The sequence below is a fragment of the Balaenoptera borealis genome (assembly GCF_965194805.1).
Source record: "Balaenoptera borealis genome assembly, chromosome: 12".
Classification (NCBI taxonomy): Eukaryota; Metazoa; Chordata; class Mammalia; order Artiodactyla; family Balaenopteridae; genus Balaenoptera; species Balaenoptera borealis.
In genome coordinates, this window is record NC_138869.1 from 30,845,043 (window position 1) to 30,865,346 (window position 20,304).

Consider the following 20,304-nt stretch of genomic DNA (forward strand, 5'->3'; position numbering starts at 1 on the left):
TCTGCTCTTGTTGGTAGTAGCTATATCCATCAGGAGTAAGGACAAAAAAAACTAGGGGATGATTATGATGAAATCTAACAGTTATGTTTCTTGAGCCTTACTTCTTAATCCTTGCAATGAGCCTATCAAGTAAATACCATAGCAAAAGAAACTTGGGACCTGAAACATTAAGTAACTTGCCCAAAACACACATCTTTGTCAGGTTGCTGTGGTAAAGGATTTGACTCAAATCTTTTAATGATGGCCTTTCTAATGACCGGAATCCAAACTATAAGCAAGAAGCAGCCTTAGAACCTTATTTGCCCTACAGTGGTATATCAAGGTGTCTAACAGCACAAGTTCAAATCAAGACCCTCAGGCACTTGTTTGGAAAAAAATGAGATAAAACATATGAAATCCTTAGTGTCTGCATGGATGAAGCAGGCACCCCATAAACAAACATCATATCTGCCATCTTTATTATCAACAACAATATGTCATTATGATCATTACCATTAATCCCCAAATTGGACAAATTTTAAAGGTTACTTAATCTTAGACTTATTTAAAGCTAACAATAATACTCTAAATTAAAATTACAATAACATAAAAAAAAATACAATAACAAAGCAGGTTGTGAGTAGATTCAGCTGCCCTAGGCAATTTCTACATGGTTGAATGTGAGCTAGAGAATCACAGAGTTGGGATTTGAACCCAGGTCCATCTGATTCCAGTGTCCAAATAGATCTTTCCATATGCCATTCTGCAGTTTGCCCTTGAGCCTCTGTTCAGGGTTCTCCCTGCCCAGAAAACCCCTTCTGTCCTCCTTATCCTTTTAGAAAGGCATCACCTTAAAACCTTTCTGGCACTATCCTAGAGACATATATCCATGTAAAGATTCTCCCCAGATCATCTTTGGTATATTTTCCATCTTTCAGATACATTGGACTATAACGCATTGTCAGCTGTTTTTCTAGTTCCGTATACTATTTCATATTCTGACTCTAGGTGTTCCTCATAGCTGATCCTGTAACTATGGGCTTACAGCTCTATCCTCGAACCTTCCAGAGGACATTATCATTTTTTTTTATTGCCTATATTCCCAACTAGACTGTGAGCTTCTTGCAAGCGAAAAACTGGGCTCCCTTGACTTTGTATTCTCAGGATCTAGCCCAGAATCTGGGACATAATAGGGGTTCAATAAAGGGTACAAATAGGTGTGTTCATTAAACCAATGAAAAAAATAATTGAACTCCAGAGTCAAGAGTTACTTAACAAGCATTACTAGAAGTTTCCATATACCTGCCATAAATAGATGATTAGGATTATCTGAGCCCCAGCTCACAAAATCTAACTTAAATGACCAGTGTTGCTGGGCCCAATGGTTAAAAACACATCCGCATTTCAATTAGCAGAATCGAAGTGCCTTTGAGGTCCTGGAATGCACTTTCAGGGCACGTACACCAGAACTCTTGGCTCACTGAAAGGTTTCACATATAATTCTTGTCATTTAGCATCCCAAGGCTTGAAAATTGGCACATGCTGAAAGGAATCTCTGGGGTAAGAGAAAATCCTGATTTCCTGATATGTTCCAACAGGAACAGAAGGATTGCAGTTTCATTTCCTGCCAATTTCTAAATTATGAATATTTTGGTATGATTATAAGTAAGCAAGACAAGCCTACCCAGGGAATCAAATAATCCAGGAACATGAAAACATAGATTATTGTTTTCCTTTCCTTTTCCTCTCAAGTTGATTTGTTTTGCCTTTGCAAAGGCAAATAAGGTCAGGTGGCAGGAAAATTACTTTGGGAAATTTAAATCTACAAAATCATAGTGAGAAGAGATTTGTTCTCACTTACTCAATCACACCATCCAAATGCATAAGTCTCCTCTGGTTTCCTTGGAATTATGGACAAATTATTTGATTAGATTAAGCCCTCGTTTATGTTAAAAAAAAATCACCCTGCTTGACCCCCCCCTCCCCCAAATACCTCTCCAGAGTAGGTAACCTCTTTAGGAACCACCTCTTTGAAATATTCATAGTAAAATATAGACTATTTTAAAAGAATTCCTAGTTCAGAACAATAATAGAGGTGAGAACAGACTTCCTTTTAAGTTTCTAGAGTGAAATATAAAGGCTTAGATTTTGTGGCATCTTTTTGTAGTAACCTGAAACACGGTTTTGTTATGTTAATAAAACACAGTACTATTTGAGGACTCACTAAATTTTCCTTTCATATAAAAGCACTTTCAGAATCCAGACAGATTAGGTTAGGACAAGACTACCTTTCCCATCACCATTTTATAAGCAAATCTTCCAACATCCAACATATGTTAGTTGAATTAATGAGAGCAATAAACAAAGAAACCAAGATTAGTGATGAATGGCACTCATTGGAAAACTTCATCTCAGTCTAAAGTGTTCTCTCTTTTTTTGTCATTTGAATGTTATGGCTAAATATAGGATGAGAATGCTTTCTTGTATACTTCCCTTTATGTTTCAGTCTCGTTCACAGACTTTCTGACTCACCCCTATTCATGATCAAACACAAATTTCACAAAAGGTTTAATTGCATCTAGACTTTAATAAATATTCTATTTGGGAATCTGCAAATAAGACTATAGGAAGGTGGGGGAATCTTTTTGTTATGCAAATACAAGCTAGTGGAGGCTCTCTCTAAAAGCTATTTAGCTGAGCCCTCAAAAAGCAATGTTTGAATGGCCTTTCTTTCTTTTTTTTCTTCCAGGAATGTCAACCTCATTACAAGTCTGGATATAACATCCCTATTTCGTGGTCATTTGGCAAATAAGTATTTCCTCAGATGAATTTTGATAAAACATGTAGTGATAACTTCATGTGTTTTTATAAGCTATCTCAAATGAAGTTCTTTATTCAGGGATGGAAGCTTAAAATCTTGATAACAAAGAATTTTTGTAGAAGCTGTTCCAACAGGACCTGTCCTCTCTGCAGTGGGTAAGTGCTGGACACCTCTCTTTTTTGAGTTCTTCCACAGAGTTGGATACCAATTCATGTGTAATGTTGACAATAGCTTTCCTTTCCTGAACAGGTGTTAGCCATTGTTCTCAGCATTTTAGATGCATGAATTTGATTCACCTTCATAAAATCCCTACGGATTATTGGTACTTTTATTGCCACTTTTAAGGTTGAAGAATTGAGGATCAAAGAACTATCTTTTTCAGGTCACACAGCTAAGAATCACGATTTGAACTCAAGTCTGATCCCAAAGCCACAACTCAAACCTTTGTGCAAAATTTGGTGTTTTAGATTCTTGGTTTGAGTTTCTTTTTTCTTTCTAGAAACAACTTGGTAGAACAGGTGGTATACAGACATGTTTTACCCAGTGAATCATGTCTATAAGAATTAGAAAAACAATATACAAACCATGGCAATAGCAAAGGTAATAATGAGGTTGAAAAGACCAAATATCTGACCATGAAACTGTATCAATAATTATGGAATATAAGGTTGATGTGGAGATGTTAAAAGTTTTTTTTTATCACCGAAATGCCAGTTAACCTGGGCAAACCTAGGGATAAAAACAAACTCTTAACAGGCTACAGTTTCTCTTATTTTTTAAACTAGTTACTCCTATGAGAGATTAATTTTAAAGTCACATATTTTGTATTATGAATTTGGGCACAGTTTGAACATTTATCACTTTCATCACCCAACTAGTAAATTGTCAGCAGGGAACTGAAGACTCAACTGCCCTCAGTAACCTTGACTATATAGTTGAGCCCCATGATGGAGTTACTCCATCTTGAAGCCATTCCCCCTGCCTGTGAAGTTGCCAGAAGTCATGCATATGTATGGATGGGGGAAAAAATTATGACTCGGTTCTATGTGATTACTCAACCTATTGCCTGAAGGCATCAAGACACATGTAAGGTTTTCCCTTTTCCACACATTTTCTGAAGTAATCAAATAGGTTATGGCCACTGCACTTTAAAATGTGCTGTTTTAATCGCTGACAGGCCAAATGACTTGGTGACTCATAGGAGTCTCATTTTGTTGTGCAGAATAAATAATAATGGGAGAAGAGATAAAGCCTTATGATTTAGGTCTAACTTTTTGCTGTCTCTTCACTATGAGTTGACTTTGAGTGCAGAATATTCTTTAAACATTTATTGCATTTCCTATGGTGAGTTGTCTGAAATGGAGATTGATTTTCACCAGTCCAAGGAAAGTCTGTATGCTGGTCTTTTTATAGCATGAAGTCATGCCTTGCAAGAAAAAGGTAGGAAAGCATCTTTATGACAATTGATGTGCCTGTTTAAATACACTCCAAGGGTTCCCCTTAGAGTTCTAGCCAACTCTTCCAGCTGCACGACTTTGCCCCTGTCCTTCACTTAACTCCCCTCCTTATGTTCGTATAACTTCTAAAAATGTAAAAGTAGATCAAGACATTAGAATGGGTGAAGAAGGGGAGGTATTAAATTTACACTGAAGGAACACAATGCCCACTTCCTCCAAGACCTGTATTGTAGCTCTGGTGCTGACTCTCATAGTCTGCTGTGGGTTTCCAATGCTAAGTTGCCTTTCTCTTAAGGGGCAAGAGGTTCTCACTGGCCTTAGTGAACTATGCCCCTCTTCCCGCTTGCAAAAAATAGAACCTAGCCTTGTCATTTTCAATAAGTTTCATAATAGTTACCAACAGCATCTCCATCTCCACTGGCATTTATCAAATGCTTACTATACTTTGTCCCAAGCACACACATGCATTAACTCATTATCTCTTTCAAAGATATTGCCAAGAAAGTGCCAGAATTCCAAATAAATACAACTGATGGAGAGAGACCCACTCTTAAGAATCAAATACAGCGGTTCACCCGGGTTCTTGGTTGCAGGATAGCCAGGGATCTGAGAGCCTGAGCCACCTGGTGAAAGGTGGTAGCTTGGGTTATGATCTCTCAGGGAGAAAGGCAAGCTCCTGGCTCTCTTCTCTCTCCTCCTCAAGAAGAGGGTGTATTAATCAGATTTATCAGATAATATATGCCAGTTGAAGCATGTTAATGAGTAGGCAGGTCACTGTGCATCAAAGAGCTGTGGCAGCCACGTATATCTCTTCTGTTTTCTTCTTTCATGTAACTGGGGTGAGTGGATTCAAGGCCTGCAGTCTCGGGGCAGGGCTTTCTCTCTGTCTTTTTGCAGACATGCCTAATTGTACCTAATTGTTATTTCAGTTTTCTGTACCTTGCAACCGGTCAGAAAGTGGTAAAACATCAAAATATGAATTCTGGATGATGAAGGCAGAGATTCTGCTTAGATACAAAGCCTAAAATATATGTCTTACTCAAGTATTATCAGCCTTTTGCTAATGGCATGTGGTGACTAGACCTGGTTTAAAGCATTTCCCCCAGCAGGTTAGCCTCTATTGACCTGTGACCCAGATGATAGTATCTACCCCTTAATGGGACCCATCCTTAGATTTTTGCTTACTTTCCCTTCATTCATCAAGCCTCTCTCAACCTTTTTTTCGTACTCATTATCTTCCTCCAGAAGATTAGCTATTCAAAAGACCCATATGTTTTAGGGTAGCCCAAGTTGAAGGAATTTACTATTTTCAATTGTTTAAAAACAAACTTGTTAATATGAAAATACCGTGATGTCAGTCATTCCTATTTACAAGCTGTTAAAAGCTTCGCAGTCTAAAGCCAATTAAATATAACCAAGACAATCAACCCAGAAAATTTTTTTGAGAAGGTAAAGATATAATGATAACAGCATATACCAGTGTAAGCCAAATTAGAGAATTGGGCTAATTAGAGGAATCATCTACCTAAAATCTCATATGGAAACAGCTATACTGGTATTTTTTCCCCTTTTATTTGCTGGCATGTCACTGTAGCCCAGAGTCAATGCAAAAGACTCAATCCTTCACTTTGTCCATGTAAACACCAGCATAAACCATTTCAATCTATACCACATCTAGCTCCTACTTCTATTAAAAGAAATTGTATACACAAGAAATGTGATTACCCTCGGGAACAGTTGGTTTTCAGAATTCAAGTTAAATATTTATTGTAAAATACATTTTTATCATCTTTTTAAACTAATAAGGTGGTTTTCTGAGACCAATTCCTGTAAGTAGTATTATTTATCATTCCAAAACCTTTTGTTTTGTTGCCTGGAGTAAAAGAAAATGTTTTTATGTGGCTCGATTCTATTATTTTAGTCTTATGATTATCCTTTAATTCCATCTTAACCCACTTCGTTTCACTTTAGCAAGAATTATTATATGATAAAGAGTAATGATGAAGAGCAGCTTTTGCAAACAAAAAAACCATTTTCTAAGGCCCTGAAAATACTATCTAAAACAAGATAGGGATCAATTGAATAAATACTGATAAGTAAGTATTCTATTTTTCAAGGATCTATTTCTGGATTATGTGATTTTTTCTTTTTTTCTTCCATTTTATTGAGATATAATTGACATACAGCACTGTATAAGTTTAAGGTGTATGGTAAAATGATCGCCACAATAATTTTAGTGAACATCTATCATCTCCATTTGTATATAGATATAAAAGAAAAAAATGGTTTTCCTTGTGATGAGAACTCTTAGGATTTACTCTCCTAACTTTCACATATAGCATACAGCAATGTTAATTATCTTTATCATGTTATACATTACATTCCTAGTACTTACTTATCTTAAAACTGGAAGTTTGTACCTTTTGACCACCTTCATCCAGTTTCCCCTCCTCCCATCCCCTGCCTCTGGTAACCACAAATCTGATCTTTTCTTTATTATTTTTTTAAAATTTATTTTATTTATTTATTTTTGGCTGCGTTGGGTCTTCGTTGCTGCACGTGGCCTTTCTCTAGTTGCAGCGAGTGGGGGCTACTCTTCGTTGCAGTGCGTGGGCTTCTCATTGTGGTGGCTTCTTCTGTTGCGGAGCTCGGGCTCCAGGCGCGTGGGCTTCAGTAGTTGTGGCTCGCGGGCTCTAGAGCACAGGCTCAGTAGTTGTGGCGCACAGACTTAGTTGCTCTGCAGCATGTGGGATCTTCCCGGGCCAGGGCTTGAACCCATGTCCCCTGCATTGGCAGGTGGACTCTTAACTACTGCGCCACCAGGGAAGCACTGATCTTTTCTTTAAATGAGTTTGTTGTTTGTTGTGAGGTATAATTGACTATAACACTATGTTAGTTTCTGGTGCACAATATTTCTATATTTCTCAATATTTCTATACATTACAACCACCTGTATCTATGACTCTGTTTCTATTTTGTTACTTTTGTTCATTTGTTTTGTTTTTTAGATTCCACAAATTTGTGGATTCATACAATATTTGTCTTTCTCTGACTTATTTCACTTAGTGCAATACCCTCTAGGTCCACCCATGTTGTAGCAAATGGCAAGATTTCATTCTTTTTTTTATGGCTGAGTAAGATTCCATTGTATATATACACCACATTTTCTTTATCTATTCATCTATTGATGGGCATTTAGGTTGCTTCCATGTCTTGGCTATTGTAAGTAATGCTGCAATGAATATAAATGTGCATAGAATCTTTCCGAATTAGTGTTTTTGTTTTCTTCAGATAAATACCTAGGAGTGGAATTGCTGGATGGTATGGTAGTTCTATTTTTAATTTTCTGAAGAACTTCCATACTGTTTTCCACAGTGGCTGCACCAATTTACATTCCCACTAACAGTGCACAAGGGTTCCCTTTGCTCCACATCTTCGCCAACACTTATTTGTTATCTTTTTGATAATAGCCATTCTGACAGGTCTGACATTGTGGTTTTGATTTGCATTTCTCTGAAAATTAGTGATGTTGAGCAGCTTTTCATGTGCCTGTTGTCCATCTGTATGGCTTCTTTGGAAAAATGTCTTTTCAGGTCCTCTGCCCATTTTTTTAATCTTTTTTTTTTTTTCTAATGTCGAGTTGTATTTGTTCTCTGTATATTTGGATATTAACCCCTTATCAGATATAACATGTGCAAATGTCTTCTGCTGTTCTGTAGGTGGCCTTTTCATTTTGTTGATAATTTCCTTCTCTGTGCAGAATCTTTTCGTTTGATGTAGTCCCATTTATTTTTGATTTTGTTTCCCTTGCCTGAGGAGACATACCCCCCAAAAGATTGCTAAGGTCGATGTCAAAGTGCACACTGCCTATGTTTTCTTTTAGGAGTTTTATGGTTTCATTTACATTAAGTCTTTAATCCATTTTAAGTTTATTTTTGGATATTGTGTGAGAAAGTTCGGCTATTTTATTTTTTAATGTTGTTTTTCCTTCCAGTTATGCATGCCCAATTTCTAGTCACCTCATTTATTATAAGTCCATCTCCCACCAGGTGAAAAAACGTTTAAATCTAAAATCTGTTGAAAAATACTTTTCTTATAATATTCAATTTAATTTTCTTGTCATTCCGAGGGAAATGAGTACTACTATCCCTCATTTTCCAGATGAGGAAACTGAGTCTAAGTCATTGAATAATTTTCTCAGAATAACTCTGCTATTAAGTAGCAAAGGCAGAACTGCCTGTGTTGAGAGCCCAAGCATTTAACTTGACTTTAGGCATACCGTAAGGTTCAAATTTACCCTTTTTGGTGTTTGTGAGTTATTCTTAAATTAAAAAAATATATATTGATTGGATGAGATGATTACATCTGGATAATATGAAATTTATTGTGAGATTTTAAAATATATATATTTAATTTGGCCAAACTATCCTCTAGTAACAAACTGAGAAAAACATTAAGATGGGCATTAAACTCAGTTTTATTTGATTGAAACATGTTATATGAGTGACATAAAGAAGTGATTGTTTTTCACCAAAGTGTCTATTGATTACCAACAAGTCAGCTATTCCTTCATACTTGCAGCTTTTTACACAATCACAGCAAACAATTCAGTGAAGAATGAGGTTTAGAGATAATCCAGGTCCAGATTATAAAACCCTGGTTTAGTGTCTCAGTCATTTCTATTTCCTCTAGGTTTTGCTGGGATTTAAAAAATTCCATGTTATAACTTCTACTTTCATGATATGGTCTCCAGATGGCTGACTAAAATTTATTCTGTCACCCTAAGGTTATTCAAGTTTCCTACAAAGCAGAACTGGAGGTAGAGGCAAGCATGCAAGCACCTAAAATAGCTTGTTTGAGCATATAAATACTTACGTGTATCAGAATCTATGGTAGATTTGTATGTTTAAAAAGAAGAATATGGATGTCAACAAAAAGTAGGCTAATGTTCAGAGCCTTTGGATATGTTCTGGGGTTCTTTTCTTCCTTCTTCATCAAAATTTGCATCTAGGAAAGCCACAACTCCTGGTTTAGATGCCTAAGGAGTTTGGGTTGGCATATCTTACCTTCAGCAGTAGCAAAGAGTTATAATATCTCTCAGGACACTGAATTAACTTTCAGCTAAGGTAAAAAATACCGTTGAAAGGACATACATTTTAAAAGTCAGCAATGGACATGTTTTGAAAAGGAAGATTACAAAAGTATTTCCAGTAAAATTTAAGTCTCTTTGATTGAACGCTCATGGGTGTATTGAGAAGACTGTTAGATTTATCTAAGCAATCTCATATTTAATACCGATATCATAGGTTTATATGATTAACACAAGGTAGATACTGAGTTTATGTTTTAATGAGTATAAATGGAAAAAAAACCCCACAAAACTCAAAAAGGTTTGTAAAAATACAAAACTAAACAAAAATGTATTACAGTGATTGAGAAATTCCAAATGGTTCTAAAGACAGAGTTCATGACCACTTTTCTACCGGTGCCTAATGTGATGATACTTAAATGCCTTATCTTGCTTGAAAAATATCTAATTAGTAAATGGCTTTGTCTTGCCTTCAAAAGCACCTCCTCCATAAATCACCACATGCTCCCTAGCTAACAATTCATTTCTTCGTGCCCTAAATATGAACCTTCCCTCCCCAATTTGGCCAAATGGATTATAATTTCAACTCTTTTTTTTCCTCCTCAATTCTCCCTTTCCTACCCACACACCACCTCCATAACACTCTGTACCTTACTTGGTCCTTTGTCCTATCACTATGGCTTTGCAAGTCACTCTTTCCACTTATAATACCTTCCCTTTTCACCATCCAGTTATATGGCTCCTTTCTTTAAAATTTAACTCTCTCTTTTGAGAAATATATGATTTTCTTCCATTCCCAGTTGCTTCATTCAAGCAAGCTTTTAGCAGTTTACTAACTTGAATTTGTTGATATGTTGCCTTGAAATAAGTGTTGTCAATCTTTTTCACATACTTGTATTGTATCTCCCAAAGGAGATTATAGACTCTTTAAGAGAATGTCTTCTAAAAATTCCACCTACCCCAAGCACCTAGAACAATGTTCACTCATAAAAAGGTGCTAAATAAAGGTTAATTTATTAATTGATTGGCCTACTATATTTCACATCCCAGGGAAACCAATAAAACATAATTTGAACATCTTTTACTTCTTTAGAAAAAATTTAAAAGTGAGAACTGCGAAAATATAACACTTTCCATGTTGCTGGATTACTTATTTTAAATTGATACAGAATGCATGATGACCACAGAAGTTTTGTCCTTGAGGTGAGTATGGTGGTGAAGTCAAGTATGAGCCATGTATATATTACTTAATTTAAAACATTTAAACAGGATTTTGGAATTAATGTGGAGCTAGTTGTTTTAAATTCATTTTTAGGTCTCAAGGAGACTAGCTAGAAAACTTCCTTTGAATTTTAAAGCCTACAGTAAAACTCATGGTAAATTTTAAAATACATAAGGACAGATGTGATATACACTTTAAATTCGCACTACACTTTAACAATAACTCCCACGAGTATCTACGAATAATTAGAGCACTGAAAATACATAAATGTAGGAGATGGGGTGAGGAAAAGCCAAGAGAGGTCTCTAGATAGCCTAAGATCAAAGGGTAAAAGGTGTTGGTTTGTTTTCAGTCCATCTGCCCTTCGCTGATAAGATTCAGCACGCTGGCCAGCTCCCCCGTGAGCTGGGTTTTTTGGCTTAAGTGAAAGGAGCAGGGAGAAGGAAAGCACCATCTGCTGCTTTGAATTAATAGATAACGGAGAAGCAGGAAGGAAGACTGCGCGACAGAGTAAACGGATTAGATGTTGATGCACTCAGTTCTTAGGGTGTCTTTGTCTGATCTTGGGGTCCCCAATCCTCCCAGATCTTCCAGCGAGCCATAATGGAGGAAGGGCTCAGCAACCAGAAACCCTTCTGTTTCTACGGTAGGCTCACCTCAGCATAAAGTATTACCAGTTCTTGGAATTGAAGAATGCAGAGTAACCAGGGGCGGGGGGTTCTACTTAAATAGTTGAGCTGCATGGTCGACACACCAATCCGCTCAGAATTGGATTCACTTGTATTTTAATGAGGGTGGGCGTAAATTGCTGGCATCAGAGTTTACACAGGTGGAACAAATGGGCTGCGCAGCCCCACTGCCCCCGTGTCCCAAGTGTGAAGAAAGCTGGGGATAGGAAATAGCCTCCTTCTTTCGCGTGTAAGATCTCGCCGACTTCCTCTTAGTGAGACCTCTGAATTGAGTCTCCAACAGCCTACTCTTCGCTGACAAAAAGTCATCACTGGTTTGTCTATTTCCTCCTCCCGCAAGAACTTTTTGTCCGCGGGAGGGGGAGAGAGGTCGAAGCCAGGAGAGCTGGGCATCAGGGAGGAAATTATCCACAAAGGGGTGGGAGTGAGGAGAGCGGGAAAACATTAGGGTCAGTACGGAAGCTCTGAGACTTCGGGGAATGCTCTGCGCTCTCCCCGCTCCAGCCCTCTGCAGCCACGCTTTACGCCGCGGACAGGGGAGAGTTAAGCCAATAAACACGTAAGCGCCGCTCCCTCCCCAATCGGCAAGATGCCTCTTCGGCTCTAGGCTGCACCGACAGCTTGCAACACTCGGCATCTTTTCTGGAGGCGCCTCCTTCAGCGGCTGCAGATGGCATCCGGCTGCGGGCTCGGGGCTCGCAACTGACTCTCCGCCTTGCCCACCTCGGGTCCACGGACGCAACCCGCCCTTCCCCTCCTCCCCTCGTGCTTCTGAGTCTGAGCCCAGCTCTCGAACGCCGGGCGGAGGAAGCAGTCGCGGCGGCCGAGGCTGAGCAGCAGCGCGCTCGCTCCCTGATTTGGGGAGAAGCGGCCATCCGGGAGAGCCGACCCCCAGCTGCCTCCAGCGCCCCCCACCTTTTGCACCCCAAGCCAGGGGCTCCAGGGACACCCCCTCCCCAGGCGCCACCATGCTGGACCCTTCATCCAGCGAAGAGGAATCGGATGAGATCTTGGAGGAGGAGAGCGGCAAGGATGTGCTCGGCTCGGCCGCGTCCGGCGCGCGCCTGTCTCCCAGCCGCACCAGCGAAGGCTCGGGCGGCGGCGCCGGGCTGGGGGGCGGCGGCGGTGCCGGCGCCGGGGCCGGGGTTGGCGCCGGCGGCGGCGTGGGCAGCGGCGCGAGCAGCGGCGGCGGGGCCGGGGGGCTGCAGCCCAGCAGCCGCGCCGGTGGCGGCCGGCCCTCCAGCCCCAGCCCGTCGGTCGTGAGCGAGAAGGAGAAGGAGGAGTTGGAACGGCTGCAGAAAGAGGAGGAGGAGAGGAAGAAGAGGCTGCAGCTCTATGTGTTCGTGATGCGCTGCATCGCCTACCCCTTCAACGCCAAGCAGCCCACCGACATGGCTCGCCGGCAGCAGAAGGTAGGTGCGCCTGGGAGGCCCAGGAGTAGCGCCGGGATGTCGCCAGGCGGGCGGGGCGAACAATGGGAGCTGGCGGCGCAGCTGGCGAGGAGGAGCTGGAGGAGGAGGAGACCGCGCCCGGGGGAAGGGGTTACGAGGCCCCCTCTCCGCGGCTGGGCCTAGCCCAACCCGGCCCGGAGCGCGCCAGGAGCTGCCCGGGCCCGGCAAGGAGCCTGGAGCGCAGCATTCAGTGCCCGGGCCTCCCTGTCGGGGAGCGAGGCGCGCCAGTCCCGCTTTGTGGCCCGGGAGGCTCGTGAAGTGATTTGCAGCCCGCGGCGCCTAGAGAGGCCTGGCTTGCTTGCAGGGCTCCCAGCACTCTCCGGCGGCGGGCGGCTGCGCTCAACTCCCGGCCCGCCCTCCTGGGCGTGCGCTGGGCGGGCGGGGGCGCCCGGCAGAGGGGGGGCTCCGGTGCGGAGCGGGTAGAGCGCCTCCGAGCCGCTCTCAGGCTAACGCGGGCAGAGAGCAACCGCCGGGGCAGGCGGGAGAAAGCGAGCCCAGAAGGCGAAGCTTCCCGTGATGCTGCGAAGGGCACCCTCCTCCCTCCGCCCGGGTCAGCTGATCACCTATTAGGGTCGCCTCGGGGGTCCTTGGACATCGCTTCACTCTGGCTGGGCTTCCCTCCAATCTCCCTTCCCCTTGCTCACTGACCCCAGAGCAGGGGCACGCCGTCTGGTCCTGCTGCCCGTCAGCCCCTCTGCCTTCCTCCCTCTGACCCCCTTCTTTTCCCAAGGTGACTTCGCCGCCACCTTCTGGTTCTGCGAGGCCCTCCAAGCCCTGGCGCTGCTAGCTTGATAAAGTGCAGCTGGAAAAAGCCTCTCAATTATAAGCATCAAAAGCTTTTTGTGTCTGAGGCTGGCAAGGCTGAGGAGGCTCTGGGCTGCCTTTGATGTGAAAAAAGTGCCTATTTCTATCAGCTGTTCTCCAGCCAGAGAAAGGAGGGGTTAGTTAATGCAGGTCGAGGGCGTCGGACCAGAAGAGAAGGGGTCAGGTACCCAGCTGGAGTGAGTGAGTGAAGAAAGCATCCCGTTCTGTCTCTTTTAGATGAATCTGCAGCAGCTGGACTAACAGAAAAACCTGTGAAGCCCCTAGAGGGGCGGTGTGAGGGGCGATTAAAGCCAGCTCTAACCCCATCGAGGTTAGGAGACCCATTTCTTAAAATAGTGAATTTCTCGGTTGCTGCCATTTGAGACTGAATTACGTGCTGCCTGTAGTAGACTGCTGGGTTTTCCTATATTTATCCACCCTTATCTTGAGTTAGCACAGATTTCTCTGTTTGCTTTGCTTGTATACGTACACACACCACCCAGAGCTGATGATTTATTTCGGCTGTCACAAGCTTGGGTATCAGTTTTATTAAAAATAAAACTCATTTCCTGGTTGAGAAAGAGCAGGTGGGCTACACAGCCCCCTCGCAAACCCCCATCAGTGGTCCCTTGCTTTTTCAACGAGGATTTTGAACTACAGTAGAGCAGAAGTATTCTCAGAACAGTAAAAGTTTTTGGATATGCTTTTAAGGTTGGGTTTGGGTCCACAGGGCCTGATATTTCAAGTTTCAGGTTGGAATTATTTTGTTAATTGTGTCTTTATAGCAGGGGCAATTCCGTCTCCAAAAATCTATCCCATTATTAACAGCACCTGCTAAGGATTCCTGTTCCTTTGGCAATGAAAACTGTTGTCACTTAAAAGTTAAAAAACAAACTTCCCTTTATCAGTCAAAAGACTCTATAGCTCTGTCCTTCAAATAGAGGCTGAAATCCAGAACCAGAATGGGGAAAGAAGTCCATTCTCATGAAGACCCATTTCTTCTAAACAGAACCTTCAGCCACCTGAGAAAGATTGTCATGAGGCTAGTTTTTCTGATCTGATCTGGTGTGTTTTACCATCCATTCAAAGCTGTGGTTTTGAGGGGCAAGTGAGTTCTGTTTTTACACATGACCTTAATATCAGACGGACTCCAGGACAGATTGATAACACTGGCATTTGGTCAAACTATTTTTAGTTGTTGCAGCAGACTAAATACATATCCCGGCAAAGCTGCCTCACGGCTGTTGTCTATACTGGGAAGCTGAATATCTATCTCTTTATTACAACAGAAAACGAGTTCTCCCCATTACTATATCTTTAAGTGTTTCGTGCCTTTCTGGAAAAAGCTGTTCTGCTATTTTTCTCCAAGTAGAAAGCTTGAACTTTGATTTTTTTTTTTTTTTTTTAAGACGCAGTCATTGAAAGTAACTAAAAGTTTGCGTAATCATTGTGGTAAAATTTAAAGCCGACAAATAAGATTGATGAATTAGTCTTGGAGAAATAGAAACTAGTTGTAAAGTAAACATGAGTTTGTAGTAGAACAGAAATGGATGAACTAGAAAAAGAGGAAAAATGATGTAGAGAAAGGGAATAGAGTGACACGGGGTGGGGTAAAGAGAGAACTGCCTATGAAAAAGAATTGCTGAACTGCGGAAAAGGTCATATTGTGAAATCCTCATGCTGTATTGCTTAAAGTTACACAGTGTTCTATGTCAATTATATCTCCATAAAGTTGGGGGGGAAAAGGTCATGTTGTACAGAGTTTAGCAGACTTTATGAAACCAAATAGTCTATGTCATAACACTGGCTGCCATTTTTCAAGTACCTACTATGTGCAATGCACCTACCTTAGGTCATTTTAAAAAAATAGACTTTAGTTTTTTAGGAGAGTTTTAGATTTACTGAAAAATTGAGAAAAGAGTACAGAGAGTTTCCATACAACCCAGACGCAGTTTTCCCCTATAATTATCTTCCGGCAGTATGGTACATGTGTTAACAATTAAAGAACCAATAGTGATACATTATTGTTAACTAAAATCTACAGTTTATTTAAATTTACTTAGTTTTTTACCTAACTTCCTATTTCTGTTCTTAGATCATTTTAAGTTCTCTTCACATTTCAGGAATTACATCCTCATTTTTAGAAAAGAAAACTGAGACTCAGAGAGGTTTTGTAATTTGCCTAAAGCACTATGTAGACAGGTGAAAGAGTGGGAATTTAGGCATGGAGTTCTCTCATCCTATCTTTTTAATATACAACACTGGCCAGGGATATTCTAAAATGAAAAAGAGAAGTGATAGCATGTCTCGTGTACTTCTTTACTCAGGATTGTTTCTATATGAGTCGAGAAAGACCTGCCCCTTCCCTTTGGGCACCTATCAAATAGTCAACATGGCCAAAATAATCGTTTAAGTACTAACTTCATAAAGAGTCTGAAGGAGAGAGATGGGCTGTTAGCTGGTAAATCTGAACAGCAGACTGTTGTCAGTCTTTCTGTGCAGTTTGAGCTGGGGAAAAAAAAAGTATTTTAGCTCAGAAGAACAATTGGGAAGTAGAGGAAAAAGGTGCTATTGCTGGATCATTCTGATAGTTAATTACTTCGGTTTCACTTTTACTGGGAAAGAGAATGCCTAGACTTTCTAACACTCTTCCCACTTAAAAGAGGGGACTCGAAACAGACTATGTGAAAACATATTGTTACTGAACAAAGTTCGTGTGCCCAAGGCACAGTGAGGCCAACTGAATGGAAATGTAGGAATTTGGAGCAGAGAAAGGTTTATTGCAGGGCCAAGCAAGAAGAACGGATGGCTCATGCTCAAAAATCCCGAAATCCCTGATGGTTTGGAGGGCGGTTTTCATGGGCAGAATTTGGGGTGAGGGCTGCAGGGTGTGTGACTTTCTTCTGATTGGTTGGTGGTGATGTAACAGGGCGGTGCTCCCGGAATCTTGCGCTCAGCCAGAAGTTGCCTTCCTCTACCTGGGTGTGGGCCTTAGTTCTGCAAAAGAGCTCCAAGATAGTGTTACGTATATTCCTTGAGGAGGAACCAGGACCCTGACCCAAGGCTGCATTTTTGTTTCTTGACTGCTCCCAGCCTTGTTTCAGTATCCCCTCCCTTCCCTGATTAGCAACTGAACCTGCCCTTTGGAACTCAGGGAAGGTCATAGAGGTTAAATGAAGCCTATTTCCTACAAACAAGAAACGGGGGACACAGAGAGGATTTGTGCCCGGGAGCCCCACAGGGTCTTGCTTGGTTTCAATATTTTATCATTTGTAGGTTTATTTTCCTTGTACTACAGTGAATCTAAATATAACATGCAGGTAATGATAATTTATGACCACAACGAAAACCTAGTCATCAGCTGTCACAATGTATGTTTCAGCAGCTGATAAATGACAATTTGAAAAACAGTTCTGAGCTTTTTTTTTTCTTCTTTTGTCAGAATGCTAGAGTGAATACCTAGAAGTTGGCATGGCAGAGCTACACCATATGTTTCTAAGTTATGTAGTAATGGTGATGAGTGGCTACCTCATGTGAACTAGCTACTTATAGATGTTCCTGAGGGAATGTAAAAGCGGGCACGGTAAAGAATTCTGTGTAATGTGTAGATTAACATGACTAGTTTTTTGGTTTTTTTTTTTTTTAGTTAGCTAGGAACTATTCGTAACGCCTGGGTTACAAATGTCCAAAATGAGTATTATGTGTGCATATGCAGGTGTGTATACATGTGTGTCTGTATGTATATGATGAGAGAAAGGGGCAATCCTAAAGTTGTGTCAGTTCTATATGAATTCTTCATTCAAGAGAACTGTTGACTAGGCCAAATGTGTTGTAAGTTCAAGTTACTCATTTCCATGTGATTCAGTTTATATTTTGCCCTAAAATTATGGCTAACGTTGAGTCACTGTTAGCCAGAGAAATTCCTTCTTTATTCATTAACTTCTTTGACTTTGTTGTTCGCTTATGACTCAAAAGCCCATAACTTTCATAAAATTTAAGACCTAGTGCTAGGGAACTATATGTGTGTGTGAGTGTGTGTGTATTTTAAATTAATAATGGTGATTCATCCATTCAGATGTGCTTTGAGGCACTTGGGTTAGCGCCACTATTCAAAATTCTGAAGGGTTGTTTGTCAGTGCAACATACAATTTGCATTTAAAAAAATAAAATATTTTCACCTTTTGAGAAAACTAAACGACTGTTCAACCAGGATTCCTTCAAAAAGAATTATATGTTTTTCTCCTCTTCAGGGAAAGAATTGAATTCTTTCAATATGCTTTTTGGCATTTGCTCCCCAATCTTCTTGATGCAATGGGCAGGAACTGTTATGCACTGGTACTAGTAGAGACATTTTGAAGATGCAGAATACCAAAAAAGTAATAAGAGAAGTTCTTGCCTCATTACACACTTGGAATAGCCTTTTGCGTCCCTAAAACTGTACTGAAGAACAAAGGAAATTAAATCTTTCATTCCTAAAAAGTTGTACTGTGTAAAGTGGTAAACGTCAAATGATTCCACGGTCTTTTTCCGGCAAAAGCAAATTTAATACACAACCATAGGCCATCACATTGAAATATAACCAGTATTTGGGGCCCGGTGTCTATACAACTTAAGTTGGAATGATCAGGAGAGTTCTACTAACTTAAAGCTAAGTTCTAAAAGAGACCAGTTCTCTCTCTGGCTTCGTGGCAGAAACAGAAGATAGCTTTGAGATATGCTTCTGAATTGGCAACTTACGTTCTAGTTTGGAAGATACCAAATAAATTGAGAATAAGATAGTGTTTAATTGTAAGATGCTGATTGCAAATACTAAAGTGGGGGAGGGGGACAGAGAGTACGTATGTGCACGCACGTGCGCGCGCGCGCGCACACACACACACACACACAGGATTGGATATAATAGCAGGGAAAATCTTCATGGGGGAAGTAGAGTAGGGTTAGTGATGCCGAAAAGTCGGCCTCTGTGCACTGGTGCCGAATCGAATCTCAGAGACAGACTTTCGGGTGAAGTAGAAAAGAATAGCTTTATTGCTTTGCCAGGCCAAGGGGGACACAGTGGGCTCGTGCCCTTCAAAACTCTGGATCCCAACCGAGGGGGAATTTGGTGAGGAGTTTTATAGCAGTCGTTGGGGGTGGGGTGTTGCTGATAAGGATCAGGGTGTGTGTAGGGCCTGCATTCCTTTAATCTGGCCTCAGGCGGTCTCCTGATCTTCTCTCTGGAAGGAAGAATGCTTCATCAAGTAGATAACATCTTCCATTTGTTGGGGGGTTCTAGTTCTGCAGAAGAGTTCAAAGATACTGTTAATGTGTATCCCTTGAGGGGTAACCAGGATGCTGTCCCAAGCCCACACTATTATAGTTTCTTGACTGCTCCTCCCTTGTCTCTGCCTCCCCTCCCTTCCCTGATTAGCAACTGTTTGAACCTGACCTTTGGAACTCAGGGAAGATCATGGAGGCTGAAGCCTATTCCCTTCAAACAAGAAATGGGGGACACAGAAAGGCTTCCATGCCCAGGACCCCCACAGGATCCTGCTCATTTTCACTAGGTCTTAAAGAATTTGTATGATTTGTGTAAGCATAAGGAAAGGCAAGTATTCCCATTTGGAGAAGAGCATGATGTAGCAGGAATGTGGAAAGGAGTCATTGTTTCTGGGACTAATAGTCCCATTCTTTTGGTTGCAAGTGACAGAAACCCAACTGAAGTGGCTACATCAATAGGAAAATAAGGGGGAGGGGAAAGGTTTATTGGTACATGTAGTTGAAAAATCCAGTGCAGGGTGATTGACTGCAGGCATGGCTGGATCTAGGAGTTCAAGTGACTTCCTTGACAGAATAAAGAAAGCTGGCTGATGAGGAGAAAGGTTATGTATTGAAACTTGTGTTTGAGCTCAAACTCTACCATTAATAAACCACTGATTGTGGGAAAGTCATTGTCTGTCTCTGGTGTAATTTCTTCATCTGCCTTATGAAGAGGGTATAGGGAAGCCTCAAATAATCTCTACTTTCACCTCTGCATATAATAGTTGATATTTCTTTCTGGGAAATGAGGTTACTAATTATCAAGACTTATAATTTCATTCAAACTTGTATTTGGTATGTTTTCACATTACAAAGTAAGGCATTGTCTTCAAAGAATCTGACATAAAGTTCACTATGTCTACATTTTTAGATGAGGAGGTGAGATCTTAAAAGATTATAAGGCTACAGAAATACACAAGAGACTCAGCCTATAGGATGAAACTGACCCAATATATATTTTGTTTTGTCTACAATGTATTTTTCAAATTTTTGAATTAGTTCTCAATATTTAAAGCTTTCAAGTTATTTCATGTAAAAATTTATATTTCTGGCTTCTCTTATAATTGGAAGATGTAGCAAAGCTGAGCCTGAGTTTTTATGAGTCTGCAAAAAGCAATAGAAATAAGACTACCAGCCATCACTTAAATAATGGAATGTTAATCACTTTTAACTAAAATTATGCTTGTTCTAAAGGAACATCATATGTATATGGTTGTTAGAACACCAGCTATCTGGTTCTTGCCAACACTGTCTCTTCTTGCCATTGCTGCTCAGATATTGATGGTCTGACCCTGGCCTCTGTAATGCATCCGAGAAAAAGATCTAGAATTTGGAACTCTGTGTTCCCTGTCTCTGGCAAGAGTTTCTCTGTTGGGATCAGATTTTTAGTTTCTGCAGAATTGGAAGGCTGACAATCAGAATTACCTTATTATTTTTTTCTTTTGTCAGTCCAAGCATATAACAGAATTACTTCTCTGTTGTTAGCAGGTAAAG

General features: G+C 40.9%; 1 protein-coding gene across 29 annotated transcripts in view; it reads left to right on the forward strand.

Moving 5' to 3' along the window:
- CADPS (calcium dependent secretion activator) overlaps window positions 1-20,304 on the forward strand; it is a 781,950-nt gene that overhangs the window by 295,916 nt on the left and 465,730 nt on the right. For 9 of the 29 annotated variants that reach the window (XM_082344653.1, XM_082344655.1, XM_082344674.1 and 6 more), the window contains exon 1: window positions 5,939-12,669. In XM_082344653.1, coding sequence (XP_082200779.1) covers window positions 12,226-12,669 — 444 coding nt within the window. In that variant the 5' untranslated portion in view covers window positions 5,939-12,225. Of the gene's footprint in view, window positions 1-2,728; window positions 2,956-5,937; window positions 12,670-20,304 lie in introns of those variants that run through there. The other 20 variants (XM_082344650.1, XM_082344661.1, XM_082344651.1 and 17 more) reach the window with 4 other exon arrangements.